Source organism: Rhodnius prolixus, unplaced genomic scaffold, assembly GCF_049639745.1.
Source record: "Rhodnius prolixus isolate KJV_2025 unplaced genomic scaffold, Rpr scaffold_2, whole genome shotgun sequence".
NCBI classification, from domain to species: domain Eukaryota; kingdom Metazoa; phylum Arthropoda; class Insecta; order Hemiptera; family Reduviidae; genus Rhodnius; species Rhodnius prolixus.
Window position 1 is genome coordinate 39,439,305 of NW_027411592.1, and position 20,046 is coordinate 39,459,350.

Sequence of the window (20,046 nt, forward strand, 5' to 3'; positions counted from 1 at the left end):
TGTAAGAAGCTCCTAGGAAGAGAAAATCTAAGGGTCAGCTGCTGGATTCGAACCCGGGACCTCCGCGTGGGAGTACAGTATGCTAACCTCATAGCTAATCCCTTCCCTGCTATGTTTATTTGAGATTTAAAAATGATTAATGCAAGAAATATTTTGTAAAAAATATAGTGGAAGAAGAAAAATATCTGTAAACTAGAATGTTATTCACCTGGAAGGTTAACAACCATTCATAAAATATCCAAAGCAATCGATCAATATTCATCCGTCTTTTAAGATATTTCTTTAATGCTTTATTTAAAGTTTCTTCTCTCCCTCGTTCTTAATCACTCACTAAATGACCTCTTCGACATCGAAAACATTAGGACAATTATCTTAATATCTGAGACAATTCTTGGCCGCTTTAATGACATTTTACTAGGATACAACGTCTAGACAATCTGTGAAGTTTAAAAAAAATATGACCAGAAACACCATCAACACTAACTACTAACTCCTAATGTAATCGTGACTGTTTGCTAATGTAGAAATGTTCTTGAAACTAGGAGTAGAAGTGATCTACATGTAATAGAAGATGATCAAGGGTTCATTTTTATGACTCAAATAGCTCCTTTTATTTACAAGTGATTCAGGCACTCTCCAATAAGATTCCTTGGGGCAACAGTCATGTCACCACTATTAATTGACTTTCAATAAACAATGACTTTAATTAAGTTTTACGTTTGTTATATTCAAGCACTTGACTTTGCTGATTATAAATGTAAAGTGCAGTAATTCTATTTTTCTAAACAAATAAATATCTTAAATTATCAGTTATTAATACAATATTTGCTCAAATTTAAGATTGACATTTTTCGCTTCTCAACTATTGAATAGTTAGTGGACTATACAATGCAACGAAGTCTGAGTTACGCCCAACATATATTACATAGTTACAGTTGTACAAGGGTTAATCGTCACAAACAGCACGAAAAAGCGTAACGTTGAAAAACACCCAACTTTGACAATTTTTTTTCTCTTTTTCTATAAAAGATAAAATTCTTAAATTTTCTATAAAATATAGGTCAAATGTTCCTTTATAACTGTAATTTTTTCGCAACAACATAGATCGATTTGGATTTCGTGTAAACCTGTGCCAAACAAAAAACGGCATTTTTAGAACTTGTTATTCTGGTTCATCTTATTTTTACCTTTTTTTTTTGTAAACAACGTGGCGCCTAAACGCGTGAACCAATTTTTCATGAAAGAGGTGACATTCGGTTTGGAATTTTATGTAGATTTGCTTTTTGGGGGTTTCGACGCTGTACAATTTTAGGGGAGAGAAGGTAGCCCCATTTTTGAATGTTTTGAAAATTTCATTTGAGTACCAAGACAATTCGACTAAATTTTTGTGAATCCAATTATTCAAACCCTTTTTATACTTTTTTTTTACTCTGTGAGTGAGATTTTCTTTTTTTTAAGTTTTAATTGAAAATAATTGTATTAAGGTGTCCAGTCCCCAAAAAAATTTTTTTTTAAAAAAATTGTTCGTTCCTCAACAAAGACAAAAAATTCAAGGAAGTTTAGATTTAATATTTTATTTAGGTAGCAACAGCGAGGGCCAGACAATGATGCTATGCTTCGTCATTTTAGTGCTCTTTATTTTGCTCGTAGCTCAAACGATGTACATTAAACTTTGTATATTCATCGCATAGTGTGATTTGGACCAGGTACAACTGCACAGGAAAATCTATCTTTAAGTAGTTCAGAATGAGAGATAGGTATAAGAGAAATTTAAGTGCAACGTATAACCTCATTACCTTTATTATGTTTATAGGAATGTGTTGGGCCCCACAAATATTTTAAATTTCACTCTGCATGCCAATTGTAAGCCAATAGCAATTACGATTGTGGCAAACGATTATAGGCTGCCAGCTTTTTATAGCCACGCCTTCATCATTTTTATATCAGTAACTTCTTAGACGTCCTAAAAACTGTGTACTACATGGATCTATGAATAAATAATGCAGTGCCAGTAGGATTGACCTAATAATGTGGCCAATAAAAGGAAGAAGAGGAATATTTGTTCAGCGACGGTTGCCAGAAGTTGGTGGGAAATGGTGCACCACCAATACTTAAACAGCCTTTCATACACCACATTTACAACGCACACAATCTCACAGATACACATATATATTTTTTAACAAAAAAAAAACGGTGCTGCGAAGTAAGGAGAAAGTTTGTTTATAACAATTTCGTTTATTGTTGTGCTGAGAGTATTGTTTACTTTTCCTAAAGTTGTTATATTTGCATGTTTCTGCTGGAGTTGGACAGATCTTTTGATATATTTCATTATTTTGTGTTATGTAATTTCTTTTGTTTTCACAAGATATTTTGTAAAATTTTTCCATTTTTTTTTTGTTTTTGTTTTGCTGCGTGATAATAATTTTAAAAGAAAAGAAAATTTACATTCCAAAAGAGAGTGAAACTTAAACAGTCTGTGCTACAGGAAGAAGTAATAACTTGGTAACAACTTTGCTGATACAGCTTCAGAAATCCAACCGAGTTATATAATTTCCAAAACATGAATGAACTTACATGTAAACATAATACATATATCCTGCCCGAAAAAATAATATAAAAAATATTTGTGCCTAGAATGTCGCTAAGTTACATATTACATTCATTATATTTCATTTATAGTATTATTACTCTAATCGCTATTAGGCCAATCTAGTCGGCGTACCTCACTGAAGACCGCAGTCCTCCATCTTTAAGCAATCTATAAGTTGTAGATCCTAGATAATCAATAAGTTCGAATAGTAATATTTACAAACATATAGTAATTTATACTGTTAATACTCATGTTAGATACTAATGTTATTATTAAGTAAGGTTTGTTTGCTGTAAATTCATTGTCTCTACATTACGAGGGTCGTTTGAAAAGTCCGTGCAAAGTCAGAGAGATAGCACCACTGGCGCCTATCGAGGTTATGTTTAGTTAGTAGCATCTCTTGGAAGAACACACACCAAGTTTCAGCCAGATCGGTCTATTTCTTTGTGTTTGGCATTCGTTTGAATCGAGGAAGTCGAGTGATTTTCAAAAAATGGACGAAAAAGAATATCGTGTGTTGATTAAACACTACTTTATGAAAGGCAAAACGCCTCAGGAGACTAAAGAGAAGCTTGATAAACATTATGGTGACTCTGCACCTTCGATTAGAACAGTTTATAAGTGGTTTCAAAATTTTCAGAGTGGCCATATGGGCCCAAGTGACGCTGAACGTTCTGGACGCCCTGTTGAGGTTACTACTCCAGAAATCATTGATAAAATCCATGATATGGTGATGGATGACAAAAGAGTGAAGGTGCGTGAGATTGCTAGTGCTGTGGGCATCTCGAATGAACGGGTACATAATATTTTGCATCAACATTTGGACATGACAAAGCTATCCGCAAGATGGGTGCCGCGATTGCTCACGCTTGACCAAAAACGAAATCGTGTGAAGTGTTGCAAGGACGGTTTGCAGCTATTCCAGAAGAATCCGCAGGACTTTAAGCGTCGTTTCGTCACTGTGGATGAAACATGGATACATCACTACACTCCTGAGACCAAAGAACAATCTAAACAATGGGTTACCAAGGGGGAATCTGCGCCAAAAAAAGGCGAAGACCGTTCCTTCGGCCGGAAAGATTATGGCGACTGTCTTTTGGGATTCCCAAGGAATAATCCTCATCGACTATCTGGAAAAGGGTAAAACTATTACAGGTGCATATTATTCATCGTTATTGGACCGTTTGAAAACCGAGCTGCAAGAATAACGCCCACGATTGGCCCACAAAAAAGTCCTTTTCCATCACGACAACGCACCAGCTCACACCTCAGCAGTTGTGGTCGCAAAATTAATGGAAATAGGGTTCCAACTCGTTTCACATTCCCCCTATTCTCCAGACTTGGCTCCCTCGGACTACTATTTGTTCCCCAATATGAAGAAATGGCTGGCGGGGAAAAGATTTTATTCAAACGAGGAGGTGATTGCAGAAACGAATGGCTATTTTTCAGACTTGGACAAATCCTATTATTCGGAAGGGATCAACAAACTAGAGCAGCGTTGGACGAAGTGTATTAACCTAAAAAGAGACTATGTTGAAAAATAAAAAAGGTTTACCCCAAAAAATTAAGTAGGTTTTATTTTTGCACGGACTTTTCAAACGACCCTCGTATTTTGCTTAAGCAGTCGACTAATTTGCTTTATCATCAATAATTTGCTTTTTTTTTTTATAAGTTTTGCTTTTATTTCCAAATTATCTCTTACCGCTAAAGGTATTCCGTCAGCATGTGTGAGATATATTACTTCATAAGCTAATTTTCTATTTATTATCTTTATTTATTTCACTTGATTTGTTTTGCTATTTTTTTTTGTTAAACTAGACAGCGGAATTTCATGTTTGAAACTTCGAATGTTCTTAGACAAACTTTTCTGATAGAAGTTGTAATCGAACATGAGCTCAATGTGTTTACAATGTTTCAAGGAAATAATAAGAGTCACTTTCGAGAAAAACTGAACAAAGTTGAAGATCAATTCTTTAATCTGGTACTTCCGATTCAGAGATTTTGATCGCCAATTTCCTGTCCGGTTCTTTAATGGAATTCAATGGAAATTTAAACTTTCAGCTTTCTCACAATTTTATTTAGATTACACAATCCGACACAAACAGTAGACAGACTGTTTTCTAAAAAACTTCATTCGGGTTAAGGGAATCTCGAAAGTAATAATTATGGCAAAAGTTAGAAATCATAAATTTAAGATCATCACAATGATATCCTTAACTAGTAAAATAAAGTAAATATTTATTTATTATTATTGAAATCTCCTTGACAAAAACTTACAGTTTAAAAAGTTAAGTATAAGGGTTGATTAACCGCCAAAAGACATACAAATCAGAACTCAACATTTCATTCATAATTTTGGGGGAATATTGAGGTACGGCCATTAAATTTAAACATAAATTTTGTTTCTTCATACCAAAGTTTCGGTAAATGTATATTTTTTAAGTTCCTCAATTTGTATCTGAATTAGTGGAATATTCCTTTAGTAACAGACCCTGAAAAAGGTAATACGCTGGTATGAAGAAACAAAATTTGGGTTTAAATTTAATGGCCGCACCTATAATATTCCCCAAAATCATCAATCAACCACGGTCGAAAACCAAAACTATCATTTCACTGATACTTCAGCTCGCAATTTCAGCCATTTTGAAACGTTTGAAAAAGCTTTGTAAAACCAATGGATAACATTTAAGTATTTTTACTGCATTAAATTTCATTAACATTTCTTAGTTTAAAGTTAATTAGATGTCACAGACCCTCAGTTGGTCATTTTCATTCAAAACAATTATTTTTTTAATACGATCGAAACTTAACCTAGATAACAAAAGACTCATATCTAATGTTACTGCGACCTATTTGGTCATACGGCATCGAAGTATGGGGATCGACTAAGCGTTCCAACTCACTACGCCTTCAGGCATTACAGTCAAAAATACTTCGAAAACTTCTTAACGCTCTGTTCTATGTATCTAACCATCCAAAATGACCTCAAAATCCCTTTCATTAAAGATCTTGCTAACACTCGTTTCTTCAAATTTCATTCCTCTACAGCAACTCATCCTAACCCTCTCATAGAACACCTATCTTCCTCCACATTACCAGGTAATCCTCTAAGGAGATTGAAGAGAAGATGGCCTCGTGATCTTCGCTTATCGTGAGAGCAAAGCCCGTTACTGGAGTGGCACCACTGAGTGCCTTCTCCACTCATGATTTCCTTTTATTTCTTTCACCATATTTGCTTGTTGCAACAACTGTTGCAGTGGTGCAATTGCAATAAAAGATTAAAAAAAAAAAAAATTGTCATAAATAGTAATAAGTAGGCAATTTATTTTTATTCCAAATTTATCTTTTTTACAATCTTTATTCTGCATAATTATCACATATAAATGCGCATTAAAATCGAAAAAAAAGAGAAAGACAGAATTGGTCTATTATAATGTCGTAATTTGAATTATGGAGTAAAAATCGAAATTTCAGTCTTGAATTCGTCTTACAGAAGAATACACAAGCACAAAATTACACACAATTTGTAAGTGCAGTTGCTGAAACCATTTTTATAAAACTTTAGAAAATTAGTGTTGTTCTACTGTTACAAGTTGCAAGACCTAAATACCAAACTAAACTCTACTTTCACCGAAATGATTGTTATATTGGACAAATTAAGAAACATGATAAGACAGTTATACAGTTAAAAGTATTAAATATGTTTCTCTGGATGGACTGAACATATTAACCTAAATAGACTTGGATTGATGGTGCACTTGGAATGTAACTAATTTACTTAAACTGCCAAAGGTGGAGGCGAAGGCGCTATGAGACAGCCGAAGAACTATGCGCTCCGCCCCACTTATTTCTAACTGTACCCACCGTAATGTAGGTCTTCCCTTGTTCTAGGAATATTTTTCGTTTTCACTTAGATTCACTGACGAATTACCTATCCGGAGATTTATAAGAAGAAAAATGAAAAAATTTACCTGTATTTATTTATATTTTTAAATTTAAATCATGTCAATATCTAAGGTCATTGGCGCCCGGAGCTTCTTTCAATGCTCATCCAGCCTCTGAACAGTGTTCTGCCGTTACAGACCACTCTGTCCATCAGCGGACAGTGTGCTGTAAAATGCTCCTAGGGAGAGAATATTTTAAGGGCCTGCAGTTGGATTCGAATCCACCTCCGCGCGGAAATCCAGTATTCGCTAATCACAAATCTTTCTCTTACTGGAATTAAGAAAGTGCTTGTGATCATGCCAAATTTTCGAAATGGATTTTTAACCAGAAATAGACGTTTCGAAGGCTCAAGTGTCAGAAAAAAGATGTGGTTCTCAGAGAATGAGTCTTGTCTATGTGTGAGTGCGTGTTTACAAAACATCTCAAAAAACAAATCTTAGAAGAAGCTGGAACTTTACTTTTCGATTTGTTCCCACCGATGGGCCCACCCCAAATTTTGAGACCTGTATTCAACAATCCTGAGTTCAAAACATAAAAAAAAAAAAAAAAAAAAATAGATGAATAATTAATTATTATCCATTTATTTCATGTTTATAAAATGTAACCAGTTCTCAATTAAAATTACTCAGCTCCTAGTCAAACTACTAACCTACTACTATAAACTACTATAGTAGTATATGGATAATTAAAAGAGTACGATTCAAACAGTAATAGTACCTATTCTAAAACTTTAATGTTATCAATGTAAAACAAATTTTAATTGTTAATGAGTGTAAAGTAACCCTTGGCAAAAAGAAATATGGCTGAAATTAGCACAAATCTTTTCTTCTCACGATTAATGAATCTGTCACCAAGAAAAAATTAACAATGCTATAAATAATTAAAGTAACTAGAATTCTACGCACTGAAGAACGAATGGCTTAATATGTTAAACCATTTTTAATTTACAGTTTATCTGCATAAATCTAGTTTGTGAAACTAGTAGCAGATTATTGTGAAAATATCCGTAGCACAATGCAAATCAGGTTAATCGCTAACCAATATATTGTGGCCTGGTCAAAAAGTACAGTTGCATATCGGTGTTTTCGTGCCTGTGTTAACAATTTCTTGAGGGGTCTCTTCTTTAGCCTCTTTAAACGCTGAACAAAATAGTGAATCAGTAAGCATGACTGAATCAGTAAAGAGTAGAAAATGATTCATTGTCATTGGTGATATTTATGGGAACCGTGTCAACATGGGCTCTCCAAATGCTTATATATTATCTGTAGTATTATCTTTAAGATAAAGATAAAAGATAAAGGATACGAAATTGGTACACTTAAGATTTCAAGTGGTATTTTCCGGTAAATTCTTTAATTAATTCAAAAAAATACGTTTGCACTTGACGCCTACGTTCAGAAATGCTTTTGCTTTCAAAAAAAAAAGAATGAAAACGGAGAGAATGGTTCACTGCGCTCCAGGAAAAATTGCATTTTACTATTTGCGTGATTTTCATAAAAACCACCCAGTAGTCTGCGTTTGTTCACAATATTGTCAGAACCTCCAGAACTGCCCCTTAAAATTTCAGAATAAAAAGAACAGAAAACAGTTCAGATGAAGAGTTTGCTCCGTACAACTAGATAAAGCAAACCAAAAAGTACTCACAAGAAAGATTATGTGAATCACTATCTATTCTCGCGGCTTTTGATGAGCGAAGTCCATTTAATGGAGTTGTAACTTGGTTGCAGTTGCTCTGAGTAAGGAAATGTAGACCCTGCATCCAACGGCTGAGCAATGTCTTCGCTAAACGTATGGTGTCAGAACTGGAAGACAGCAAAAGCCGATATATTTCCAGAATTTGGAGGTCGGTAAAAAAACAAAACAAAAAAAAAACAAAAATAGTATCGCCAAGAAAAGATAGTCGGAGAAAAAAGTGTACTTGAGACGAAGTTGGACCAGCAAAATCCAGATCTTCGGGACAATATCAGAAGCGTTACACGCCAAGTCAAGGAAATTGTCTATCGGAAGAAGCCTGAATAGGCACACGTTAGATATGGGAGTGAAAGAAAAAAGGACTAGCTCTGAAGAAATACTGGTAGCATCAGTGGCCTAAGTAGTTCTTACTATTTATTGTGTATATGAATGTATAAAGCTAGGCACCTAAAAATTCGGTTCACCTAAAAGGCTGAGCTTAAAATCTGAAATTTACAAACAAATCTTAGGTTTTAAATATTAAAAAACAATTTTTAAATAAACCTTAAGAGAAATTGTATTCCATGTGGATGGATTATGGACAAAAACTTAGTGACAGATACGATTGTGAATTCTTAACGTTTCGGTCTTTTTTAAAAACTCAAATTCTTACGAACAATAACCCTTCTCAAACCTGACAAATTATTTTACTTTCAAAAGTGCCGTCATTTTTGTTTTAAAAAGACATAATAAGGCATTTTATTTGTTATAGTTTTATTTCCGTTTTTTCTCTCTCTCTGTGATCACCTTATTATTCGCATGTGTACGAACTCGAACTTTACTTACTTTTGAAAGTGTGAGAACATCATATTATATTTAGTAGATCCAAATATGAGCTACAATATTTACAGTAACATTTACCGTTTACAAATACGTTAAGTGATGATAACTGTATTGTTATCCAGAGTGTGAAGAAATTTTAGAATGCTGAGAATCTAACATAAAGTGAACGTGATAGACCCGGTTTCAAGTACTTCCTGGATATTACGCAAGAGAAGGGGTGTTTTTTTTTATCTCTCATTATTGTCATCGTAGAGAAAGATATTTAGAGAGCTTCACCATAAGTATCCACTTTCCTCTAGAGCGGCGTTATTTATCGTCTGGCACTTACTTTATGGATTTATATAAATCGTAAAGTCTTGGGAATAAACTCACAATTGTTTTGAAGATATCAGACTTTAGAATCTAGAAAGAAATTTAGATACTGTCTCTACGCCCAATAAGTGATCAGGTGCAGTGGACGAAGTTGGTTACTAAAAATTTCTCCCATTAAAATATTGAATTAACTTCATATTTCTTCTTGTTTGCTTCATTTTCCGGGACTACGAAAGATATAATGTTGTTTTTAATGCATTAAAAAATTACTAATTGTCTCCATTTAAACTTTGTTTCTTTTTAATTAGATATTTATTTAAACGTTTTAATGTCTTTTATCTATTTTCATAACAGAAATAATTACGGACTCAATTTAGTTAAGTATATTATCTACGAATATATATCGAGACCGCAAATTGTTAAACTTAGGATGGAAGATTTGCGAAGAATCGGTCAAATAAAACAACTCGTCTCTTTGCCAACGTTTCGACAAATATATTGTCCTCTTCAGGGACTGGATATTACAAATACAAAACAATTTATAGAGTCAGTAACATAGAAGAAACAGTAAAAATCAGTAATACAAAATTTTACTGTTCATGTATTTTGCTGTTTATTTGTAATATCCAGTCCCTGAAGAGGACAATATATTTGTCGAAACGTTGGCAAAGAGACGAGTTGTTTTATTTGACCGATTCCTCGCAAATCTTCCATCCTAAGTTTATATTATCTACTTAAATGCTGTTCATAATTTGTGACCATATATTTGTAACTATAAAACTATCGTTATTCATTAAATTTACTTATCAGTGATTAAAAAACAATTTTCAAGTAAAATAAAATAAAAAAGATCTAAAATAAATTAACATTAAAATCATAACTTTGTAATCTTAACCAGAACAAGGACAGTTTTATGGACATATTAGAAACTTTTCCAGCTATTTAATATAAATATGTAAAACAAAAGCGAATATTAACTTAAACTAAAAATGTAATTCACACAAATTATCGTCGACTTGCAGGAAAATAAGGCAAAACAAAAATTCCAACTAGCCATCTCCCATCGATGTTTCTCCAAAATTTTTTTAGATTTTTATTCTAGTCCCTGTTTTATTTAATGTTTATGCTTTTCTTTGGAGTTTACGGGGCGTTTGTTTCCCTTTACAGATAAATAATATCATCTAAATTCTTTATTCAAATACATTTTTTAGAATGTTCTCCTAATTTACTTATTTTTTAAATAAAGAACCAATTTAATACAGTTGCAGAAATCCATTAATTTCCAACATTTGACTTAATTATTGTTATTAACAACATCTACAACAGAGTGAATGATGATCTCAAATATCGATCATTGTTCCTGATCTCAAACGAGGAATAGTTTAACTTTCTTGAGCTTCTTCTTGGCATTTTTTGTTTAGTACAACACACATTTGAAGCATCATTTATTTAAACAAAGTATAAAATAATATTTGTTTTGTGGTATCTCTGTGTCATCATTGCTCAAAAGATGGATGAACATTCGTTAATAGTTGACTGAGTTTAACCAAATCGTGGAAATATTCCAAGCGAAGTGTTTAGCCCGCAAAATGAAGATTACCTGCGTTCTGGTGATTGATCATATTATCTAAACTGTTTATAAGTTGAATAACTATTTCATATTTATTGTTCAAGTTTAGATTGACTTCTAAACTTTTATTACTTTCTCTTACTATTGAAAAGTGGGAGTAATGTGGTCATGATCTGATTGTTAACCTTTTCTATCCAAGAAGTTTTACTAACACTCTTGCCATTATCAGAATTAAAAGGGTTATTATAAATCTACAAGAAGGTTTGAACTGCAGTCTATAACAGAACCTTTAACTGTGCCCTTTCTTTCAACTTCTACACCAATACAAAAGTTAAGTGAAGAAAACCTTTTTTATCTAAATATATATGTAAATGGAAGTAAGTTAACCTTTATTTTATATCTTAAATAATAAATCTAAAAAGTATATCAGAAAAATAGGTAATTTTGTTTGCTCTACATTAATTCAGTTTCAGAAATTGTGTCCACCATTGAGTGCCTCATGGTAAAACTGCTGTAACATGATGAGAATTGAGTTATGAGAGTCTCAAGTGCACTCAATCTCCAAACTATCTCAGCAGCCCTTTTATGCATTGAATGAACTTTTTGAAGGTGTCGCTTCAAGAGATATTTGTATTGTTGGCTGGGTTACCCTCTTGGAAGCCAAGATCTAGAAGAGGCTCGCTACCTCCGGGCGTATTTTTCCTCTTATAATTCTCAACCTTCTAATTGACGATCAACACTAAACTTCCTTCAAACTATGAGCTCTTACTAGATTTGCTTTTATTAAATATATTTTAGGTTCACTTTTATAAAACTTTTTACAATTCAGATTATGTAAAACAAATTTCCAAGATGGGGATCAATTTTTAAAAAATACTTGTTTGTATTTATGTAAACATATTTTCTACTTTAAGTAGTAGCTATTAGATCACTTTATAACCCATATCACACACTAATTTTTGTTTCTGCTCAAAACAATCGTCAAATTTGGCACTTGCAAATGAACTTGGTAAACATAATTTAGATCCGAAAAAATATTGGGTGACTACCAGGCTGGCTTCCGTAGGAATAGATCGACTATCGATCACATCTTTTCAATGAGGATGATACACGAGAAGTGTTATGAATATAACATCGATTTACACCACTTGTTTATAGATTTTAAGCAAGCATACGATAGTCTGTTTCGGAGCAAGATTTTTGAAATTCTACAGGAGTTTGGTATTCCTATGAAACTGAGCAATCTGGTGAAGATGTGTTTGAATAACTCATCAGCAAAAGTGAAAGTAAAAGGCGGCTGCTCAAGACTGTTTAACATTAATAGAGGACTGCGACAAGGTGATGTTCTGTCAACCATATTGTTTAACCTTAGTTTAGAAAAGGTCATCAGAAGTATTAAGGTAAACCCGAATGGTACGATCTTTGAACGATCCATTCAGTATTTGGCGTATGCGGATGACGTCATATTAGTTGGAAGGACTTTTAGAGCTTTGGAGGAGAGCTATGAGCAGTTAGAAAAAGTGGCAAAGTCCGTTGGCTTACGAGTAAACTGTGACAAAACCAAGTACATGTTAGCTTCAAGGTTTGACAGCAGAATATGTCGGTTAAGTTATGTGAACATCAACGGAAATAAGTTTGAAAATGTTAAAACATTTAAATATTTGGGAGCCATATTCACAAAGCAGCGGGATGTGAAAAGTGAAATTCAAGAGAGGTTGGCTGCAGGTAGCAGATGCTTCTTTGCATTGAGCCGGATAATGAAATCAAAGTCCATTTCACGTAAGAACAAACTCCATATCTATAAAGTTATTATCCGGCCGGTTGTAATTTATGGATCAGAGACATGGCTGCTGAACCGGAGCGATAGTAACATGCTAAGGGTTTGGGAGAAGAAGATTTTAAGGAAAATATTTGGCCCTAACCTGAAGGACGGAGTTTGGAGCATTAGGAAAAACAGGGAGCTCAGTGAGCTTTACGCGTCGCCAGACATAGTAGCTGAAATTAAAGGGAAAAGACTTGACTGGCTGGGGCATGTAGAGCGCATGGATAGGGATAGTATTACAAGTAAGTTGTACAGAAATAAACCTGAAGGAAGAAGAAAGGTCGGCAGACCGAGGAGAAGGTGGATTGAGGAAGTGGAAGAAGATATTGCCAAGCTGGGCATGGCACGATGGAGGTATAAGGCAAAAGAGAGAGAAGACTGGAGGAAAATTACTAAGGAAGCCAGGGCCCTACAAGGGCTGTAGAGCTATAAAAAAAAAAAAAAAAAAAAAAAAAAAATTTAGATAAACTTAAATACCAGCATTTCAGAACTCCTTAAAATCACTTCAGAATCCCCATTAAATCAAATGAATTTCTAATAATAACAACAGAACTTTGATGGAGATAAATGAAAACCATAATTTTGCTGTCAAACCCAAACTTGCACTTTCCTTTATATCGATATTTTAGCAACCTTAAATCTTCTTCATTAACTGCCCTTAAATGGAATTTGAAATATAAATGAGTGAATAAGAAATGTGAGACCTTTTCAAGAGATTGCAAGACCAAGACTGGTGAACTCTAAAAGATTTCATAAAACTGATTCCAAAAACTCTTTGTGATTTTCCAAAATTTGTAATAAGTTCATTCGCAAATGCAGAATTTGACGATTGTTTCGAGCAAAAACAAAAAGTAGTGCGTGAAATTGGTTATAAAGTGACCAAGTAGCTACTACTAAAGCAGGAAATATGGTTTAGATAAATACTTACAAATAAGTATTTTTTTTTTAAATTGTTCTCCATCTTGGAAATTTGTTTTACATAAATATGTAATATTAGTAATAAAATTATTCATTGAACTGATTACTCAAGCCACTTTCTGTATTATCTTGACCTAAAAAAACAGAATCCTGTATTTTTTAAATATAAAACTATCTTATGGTTAAAACAATTAGGGATAGTTATCTTAAAATATTCTTTCTTTATTTTCTGAAGCTAACTATATAAGACCAGCCCATTAACTCTGTCGTTGTTACTATCTACCTTCAGAGGTTATTCACCCACCCTTCATATAATACTCAAGGTGATAAAAAGTACTTTGTTTACTTAAAAAAACCAATGCAATAATTGCTGCGTTAAGTTTATCACCTAGTGGTAGTAATCAATCAATATTAAAGGTTAAATAACTCAAGGAATCAACCACAACGGTTATTGTAATATGGGTAAATCAACAAGTAGATTTGAAATAAAAATTCCTTTATATTAAAAAATTAGTTCAGCTATGTATGTGCATCAAGTAAAAAGGTTCAGCCCAATAATCACCAAGAAACTGTTTTAGATGTTTACTTTTATGTACTGTCCTATCTTTTTTTTTTTAAAGTTGTTGGGGTGATCTTGTTAATAATTATCGTAAGAGAAATACCCGAAAAGAATAATGTTAACCAAAAGTTCATTCCTAAGAGGTAGTAACGATGCACAACGAAGTGCTCTAGTGTTAGGTATTTTATTCCCCTATAGTGTCCGTCCCTAAGGTATCTTGCCAACGGTTTTTGTTACAAAAAAAATAGCCCAGGTACTTACAACCCCCACTTTTAATGGGGTTTAAACATCCCCTGTATCTTACATTCACCTTGAAAGATCAAATAGAATTTACACTAATAGTAATGCTGTAGACTTTAATGGGGGAAGTAAAAGATTATTTATTTCATCAAAAAACTCATAACGCAGTGATGTTGGGATTTTTTATTTGGGACGAGGACGCGAATGGAATTGGTGCCTCGCATTTTCTTGCTGTCCTATGATTTTCGGTACTCAGGATGTTGAGTTGTCAGTAATGGTTGTGTAACCCATACTCTTTAATAGCATTATTTTCCCTTCTTAATTTTCTAAATATTAAATAAGAAAGCTAACATTGTGTCAGCTTTTTTTTTACTGATTTACGGGTTTGATTCGCAACATAATTTACCGTCGCATGTGTACTTTAAAATTATGAGGTAAACAGTATTCTGTTTCATTACTTAAATTGCAGAAAAGTAGTCCGAATATCTAGTCAATTTCTTACCGAGGCATCCTTCTTTTGCTGTATTGATTTTAGTCATAGAATCTAAAATTTTCCAAATTTAGGAATCTTTGCAAACAATTTTGTTTGTGAAATGAGCTTGAATTTATTATACTTTGTTTTTACTTTAACCGAGCAAATTGCTTCAAATTACCAGAACTTGTGAAAGATAAAAAAAACCTCCAACTTTCGGCTTCTCATGGTGTCTAAATTGTTGGTGAAGTTTTTATGCTACTTCTTGCTCTTAATCAATGATTAAATGTGAATTTTTAATGCATTAATTAAAACTAATTAGAAGGCATTTTAAAAAATTTCTTTATGAAAACTAATCAATTTCACCACAATGATGAAAAATTCGTTTTTACTGCTAAATAGTTGATTTCTGAAATCAGACATACCAACTCTTTAGTGACCGTACAAATGGCCTAGTTTCAGTGTTCACAAGCTTCCGTTTTGGTACACCTTTCCTGTAGTGGTCACTGTAGCAAATAACAATCAGCAAAACTTGTTTTTTTTGTTTAATGGAACAATTAACTTAAGTAGACCAAATTTATCGCGAAACAAATGCCTTTAGATTTTTCGTTTTTAAATTTACTTATAATTTTGATTACTCTAAGATACTTATTTAGGGAAAATTTATGGACTAACGAAGGCAAACTGAGGAGGATAAGTTATAATAAGGATTATTTCCATAGAAATTTGAAAAAGAATTAAAATTGAAGATTAAACTGTGAATATTAGAAAAGTTTGAATAAACATTCTTGGGTAAAGTCGGAAAATGCGGCTATCAACCTTCCGAGTTTATAATAACTTACATAACCTGTAAGAAAAACTGCGATTTATCTCTTTAATGCACATTAGGATTTGTAGCATAGTTTTAATAAATTTAAATAATATTAAAAAGTTTCATTACGATGTAATAATGGTGTGACACAGCCTTGGAAAAGTCATCTTCTATAATACCAGTCTTGGACCCAAGGGAATCTTACTGTTTCATATTTCTGAGTGAATGGTACTGCTAAAACCTAAATGTGTTTCCTGACGCGGGAGTTAACAATTAACACTTTCTCTTAGCTTGTTTCCCTTTTGTTTAAGCCCCTATATTTACAGCTACTGCAGCTTTGAAAATAAGAGTTATTGTATGGAAATAATCCTGCTGTGAAAATGATAGAAAATGATTTTAATTTTAGCTATATGTTGTGTTTTATATTCTCCTTACAGAAATCACTGTCAATCACCGGTCACTTAGTTGCAAGAAGCTGCATTTTTAAAAATTTGGATTCTTTGAAGATTTTACTAAAATTTTCATATTGAGCGTGTAATTTTTTGGTTTTCTTCTTTTTATTGGTCTAACGCAAATTAACCATTATTCGTATGTCTACATAACTGCGAAGAATTACAATAAATTAGCGAAATATTTATAGTGTTTACTGTGTTACTGTTAATGCTAAATAAATACATGCGGTAAATACTATTTACCAATTCCCAGAACTACCGTTATCGTTATTTTATTTTATTTATTTTTTTGTTTTAGAGGAGTTCCAAAGATGTCTTTTTATTAGGAGAATTCAAAGAACGTCTAACTATGCAGCACTAGTATGCTGATGGTCCATCTGCCTGAGAAGAAACATTATACTTTTGCTTGTTTTAACCTTAACTGTGCATTCGACGAACCACACTGTAAAGTGTGACAGTGTCAGTAATGTAGTAAGACGCGAGTTGACTGTACAGGATCAGTATGCGGCGAAGGATGGTTATGCTGTCTGAATAGTGAAGATTATAGTCTGAAGATCTAAGTGCAAGTTGGCAATGTTAGCATCGCCTACTCTGAGAACCCCGCATTCCTCCAGGTAAATGAAAGAATGTGTATAACCTTGACTGACAAGAAAAAGTTTTTGGTAAGGTAAGATTAGGGTGTGCGTACGCCCCTGATTTGTCCCGTTGTCTCGTCGTAGTGCTTTCTAACTTACTCTTATAATACAAAATAAATATATTTTGATTAATGTTTTATTATAGTTTTCGTATTTTTTGTTTTTAATTATTATATATCAAAGATGTTTGAAGTATCTGTTTAAGTAAAGTTAACATAAGACAAACGTTTACGATAAAAACAGAAGAAATAATCGCGACTTGAAGAGAAAATTTATGTTTAAAATAACAATATTATTTTATAGTAAGCTAATTCCGTAGAATGAGTTCCATTTCCGTCAGGCTTATCAATTTTTATTCGATACGAGTGTTCCGCATGAATTGCGGTCGACACCTAAGCCCACTCAGACTTATCATCGTTAACACAAAGTATAATGCGTAGTTGGTAAGCTTTCAAATTATCGCAAATTCAAGAAAAAGTCGCTGCGTGAAATTCTTCGAGGTTCATTTATATTAATCAATTTTACTGTTTTCTACCAGAAATTTTTCCAACGGTTTCTATTTATAGTTAAATGTCACTGTTTATTTCTCTAATAAATAAGAGAAATGTTGATAGACTTTCAGGCCGAGATGGTTACAAGCTACTTTCGATCTCATAATCTGTTAATATTAGATCCTAGATGAACTATGGGTACGGAAAAAATGAAATGTAACATAGCTCGCCTTCCAAATCAGGCTTCACAAAAACCCTTGCACTTTTTGTCATAATAACGCACCACATTTATTGATGTAAAATCGCAGTAAGATATTTCAGTTTCATCCCTTATTAAGCCTCAAATAACATTTATTTTTCCGGTCTGAGAACGAAATCGACTTCATCAGAAACGTAGGTTGAAGTAGGCTAAAAATTATCCTTTTATAGAAACTAGGACTTAATGCTCATTGTTTTAAATTCATTTAATTCATGTCGAACAATAAACTGCTAACTGTGCATATTTCGACCAAACATATTTAGACAAACTTGAGCACTATTTAGAACGAAAAACCAATAAACATAACAGGGTTAAACCAAACTGTTAATAACAATTCATCGCAACATAAGGAAGTCTAGAATGTTTGCAGAGGAAGGAAGTAAAAAGAATAAGCATTAAACCAAGCGCATACTGAGTGGAAAGAGGGCTTCACGGTGCGATGATTCCCTCGATGGTAACAGGAGCAGTCAACTTAACGCAGACTGTATATTACTTCACTTTTTTTTTCAAACTTATTAATGTTTTTTTAACTCTCTCAGATTCTTTCCGTGTGTAATGTATACATCGGAGGAAGTATCCCTTGAAACTGCTTCTTCTCTTCCATTTCTGACCAGGCTCATGAAGTTTGGGACTTTGAATTCCAATCTTAATGTTTCAGTCATCAATTAATATTGATTTGTAAACAAGGATATGAAACTTTTTTTTAAAGAAAATTGGGGAATTACGACAATTTTAGGAAAAGAAGAAAAAAATTGTCAGATATTTATTAACTTTACGCTTTTTCGTGCAGTTTTTGACGATCAACCCTTATACAACAGTCCTACCGAACAGTTTTAATACTTATTTTAAGGAAAGTTAACATATTTTTCATTATCTATTTGCTAAAACCAATTGTACTGTAGAATACAAACAATTTAGGGGAAAATAACCTTTTCGTTATCTTTTAGAATGCTTAATATTGAGGCTTCCGGCGCCACGGTAGCCGAGTGTTAGTGGCGAGACCTGAGAAGCTAACATATATTGTGGTACTGGGTTCGATTCCCGGGTCTTAGGCCTTGGATTTTTACTTAATGCTTAATATAAGAAATTTACAGTAAAGTATGTTTGCTAGACGCCTCCGTCCACGACACCTAATTTGGTAATTGGACGTTAAGCCCCGCCTGAAAAAATAGGCAATTACTTTGCTTTTTTAATGAGGCTTCCGCTCTGAAAAGGTTGGAAATAAAGCTTTAAAAAAACAAAAACAAAAAAAATATTTGTTCAATTGTTGACTATCAAAAAAGACTTTAACTGGAATTAGGAAGGTATTCGCTTTGAGTCAAGGCTTTAAACTGCAGAAACTTTTACTTTTTCTTATTTAAATAAGTAACATTTTCTATTAGAATTCTATTGGGGCTCTTCTGAAAGTGAGAAATAGACTTTCCCGTAAAGTGCAATTACTGTTTATTGCACTGGCTTGCCATCTATATAGTATTAATACGAATTAAATATTGGACGAATTTCCAAATTGGATGAAAATCGGCAAACATCGGCATTTGAGACATTTTCACGAACCAAACAAATATTTCGAATATATAAATCTATTACTAGATGCATTTTTTTTCTATCTGACATTTGTCAGTGGGGATGAGTAAAGATTCATTTTAAGAAAAAGGTAAAAATTAACCAAATTTTTAAAATTTATCATGTAAATTAAAACAAAAATAAATTCTTGACTTTTTAAAAATATTAATCAATAATTCGGGTATTCTGATTAGGATCGAAAGAGCATCGTCATCTTCAGCGACTTATCTGGTAGTTGACTCTCTCACTACTTTAATAGAAAAGTTAATTTTTCCTAATAACATTTTAGATAGAATTTATATAACTGATAATTTAATGAATTTAGTTAAAATAACAGTTTATTGCAGCCTAAATTATTTAATATTTAATAAAAATATGCTAAAAAATATTTATCGTTTCGAATTATCCACAAATTGCTAAATACTTTTGTAAAAAGAAAAAAATTCGTCATTAAATTAATTAAAAATTATTAGAAAATAAACAGTTTAAATAATTAATGTTTAAAATCCAAAATTTACTCACGGTTTTGGGCGAAAGCGCTGCCGACCAGCCCCGCTAATAGGGGTAGGATGACGTTCATTCCTGATATAATATCCACTGTCAAGTATTAGCTAGCACCTGTTCTTCAGTTCCACCTGCCTCACTCGATCTACGACTGACTAAAACACTCACCTGAACTGGGGCTCTAACTGTAAACTGTTCTTATGACGTCACTACTTTCCACCAGGTATCCCCTCTTCTGACAGCTCTCCGGAACTACTTTAAACCTTCTTCTTCTTCTTCTTCTTCTTCTTCTTCTTCTTGGTCGTCTTCTATTTCTTCCTAGCAATTCCATACATGAGTACACGCTTGCCCTGTCTACCACCCTTAGTGACAACTTGTAAAAAGAGAGA

General features: G+C 33.1%; 1 protein-coding gene across 2 annotated transcripts in view; it reads right to left on the bottom strand.

Annotated features, from left to right (window-relative positions):
* Window positions 1–19,835, bottom strand: part of LOC141449625 (uncharacterized) — a 115,959-nt gene extending 96,124 nt beyond the window's left edge. The window contains exon 1 of one of the 2 annotated variants that reach the window (XR_012455627.1): window positions 19,676–19,835. Coding sequence is in view for 1 of the 2 variants with exons in the window: in XM_074119190.1 (XP_073975291.1) it covers window positions 19,676–19,733 (58 nt within the window). In the remaining variant the exon portion in view is untranslated. The remainder of the gene's footprint in view (window positions 1–19,675) is intronic. The other variant, XM_074119190.1, reaches the window with a different exon arrangement.
* Window positions 19,836–20,046: the final 211 nt, after the last annotated feature.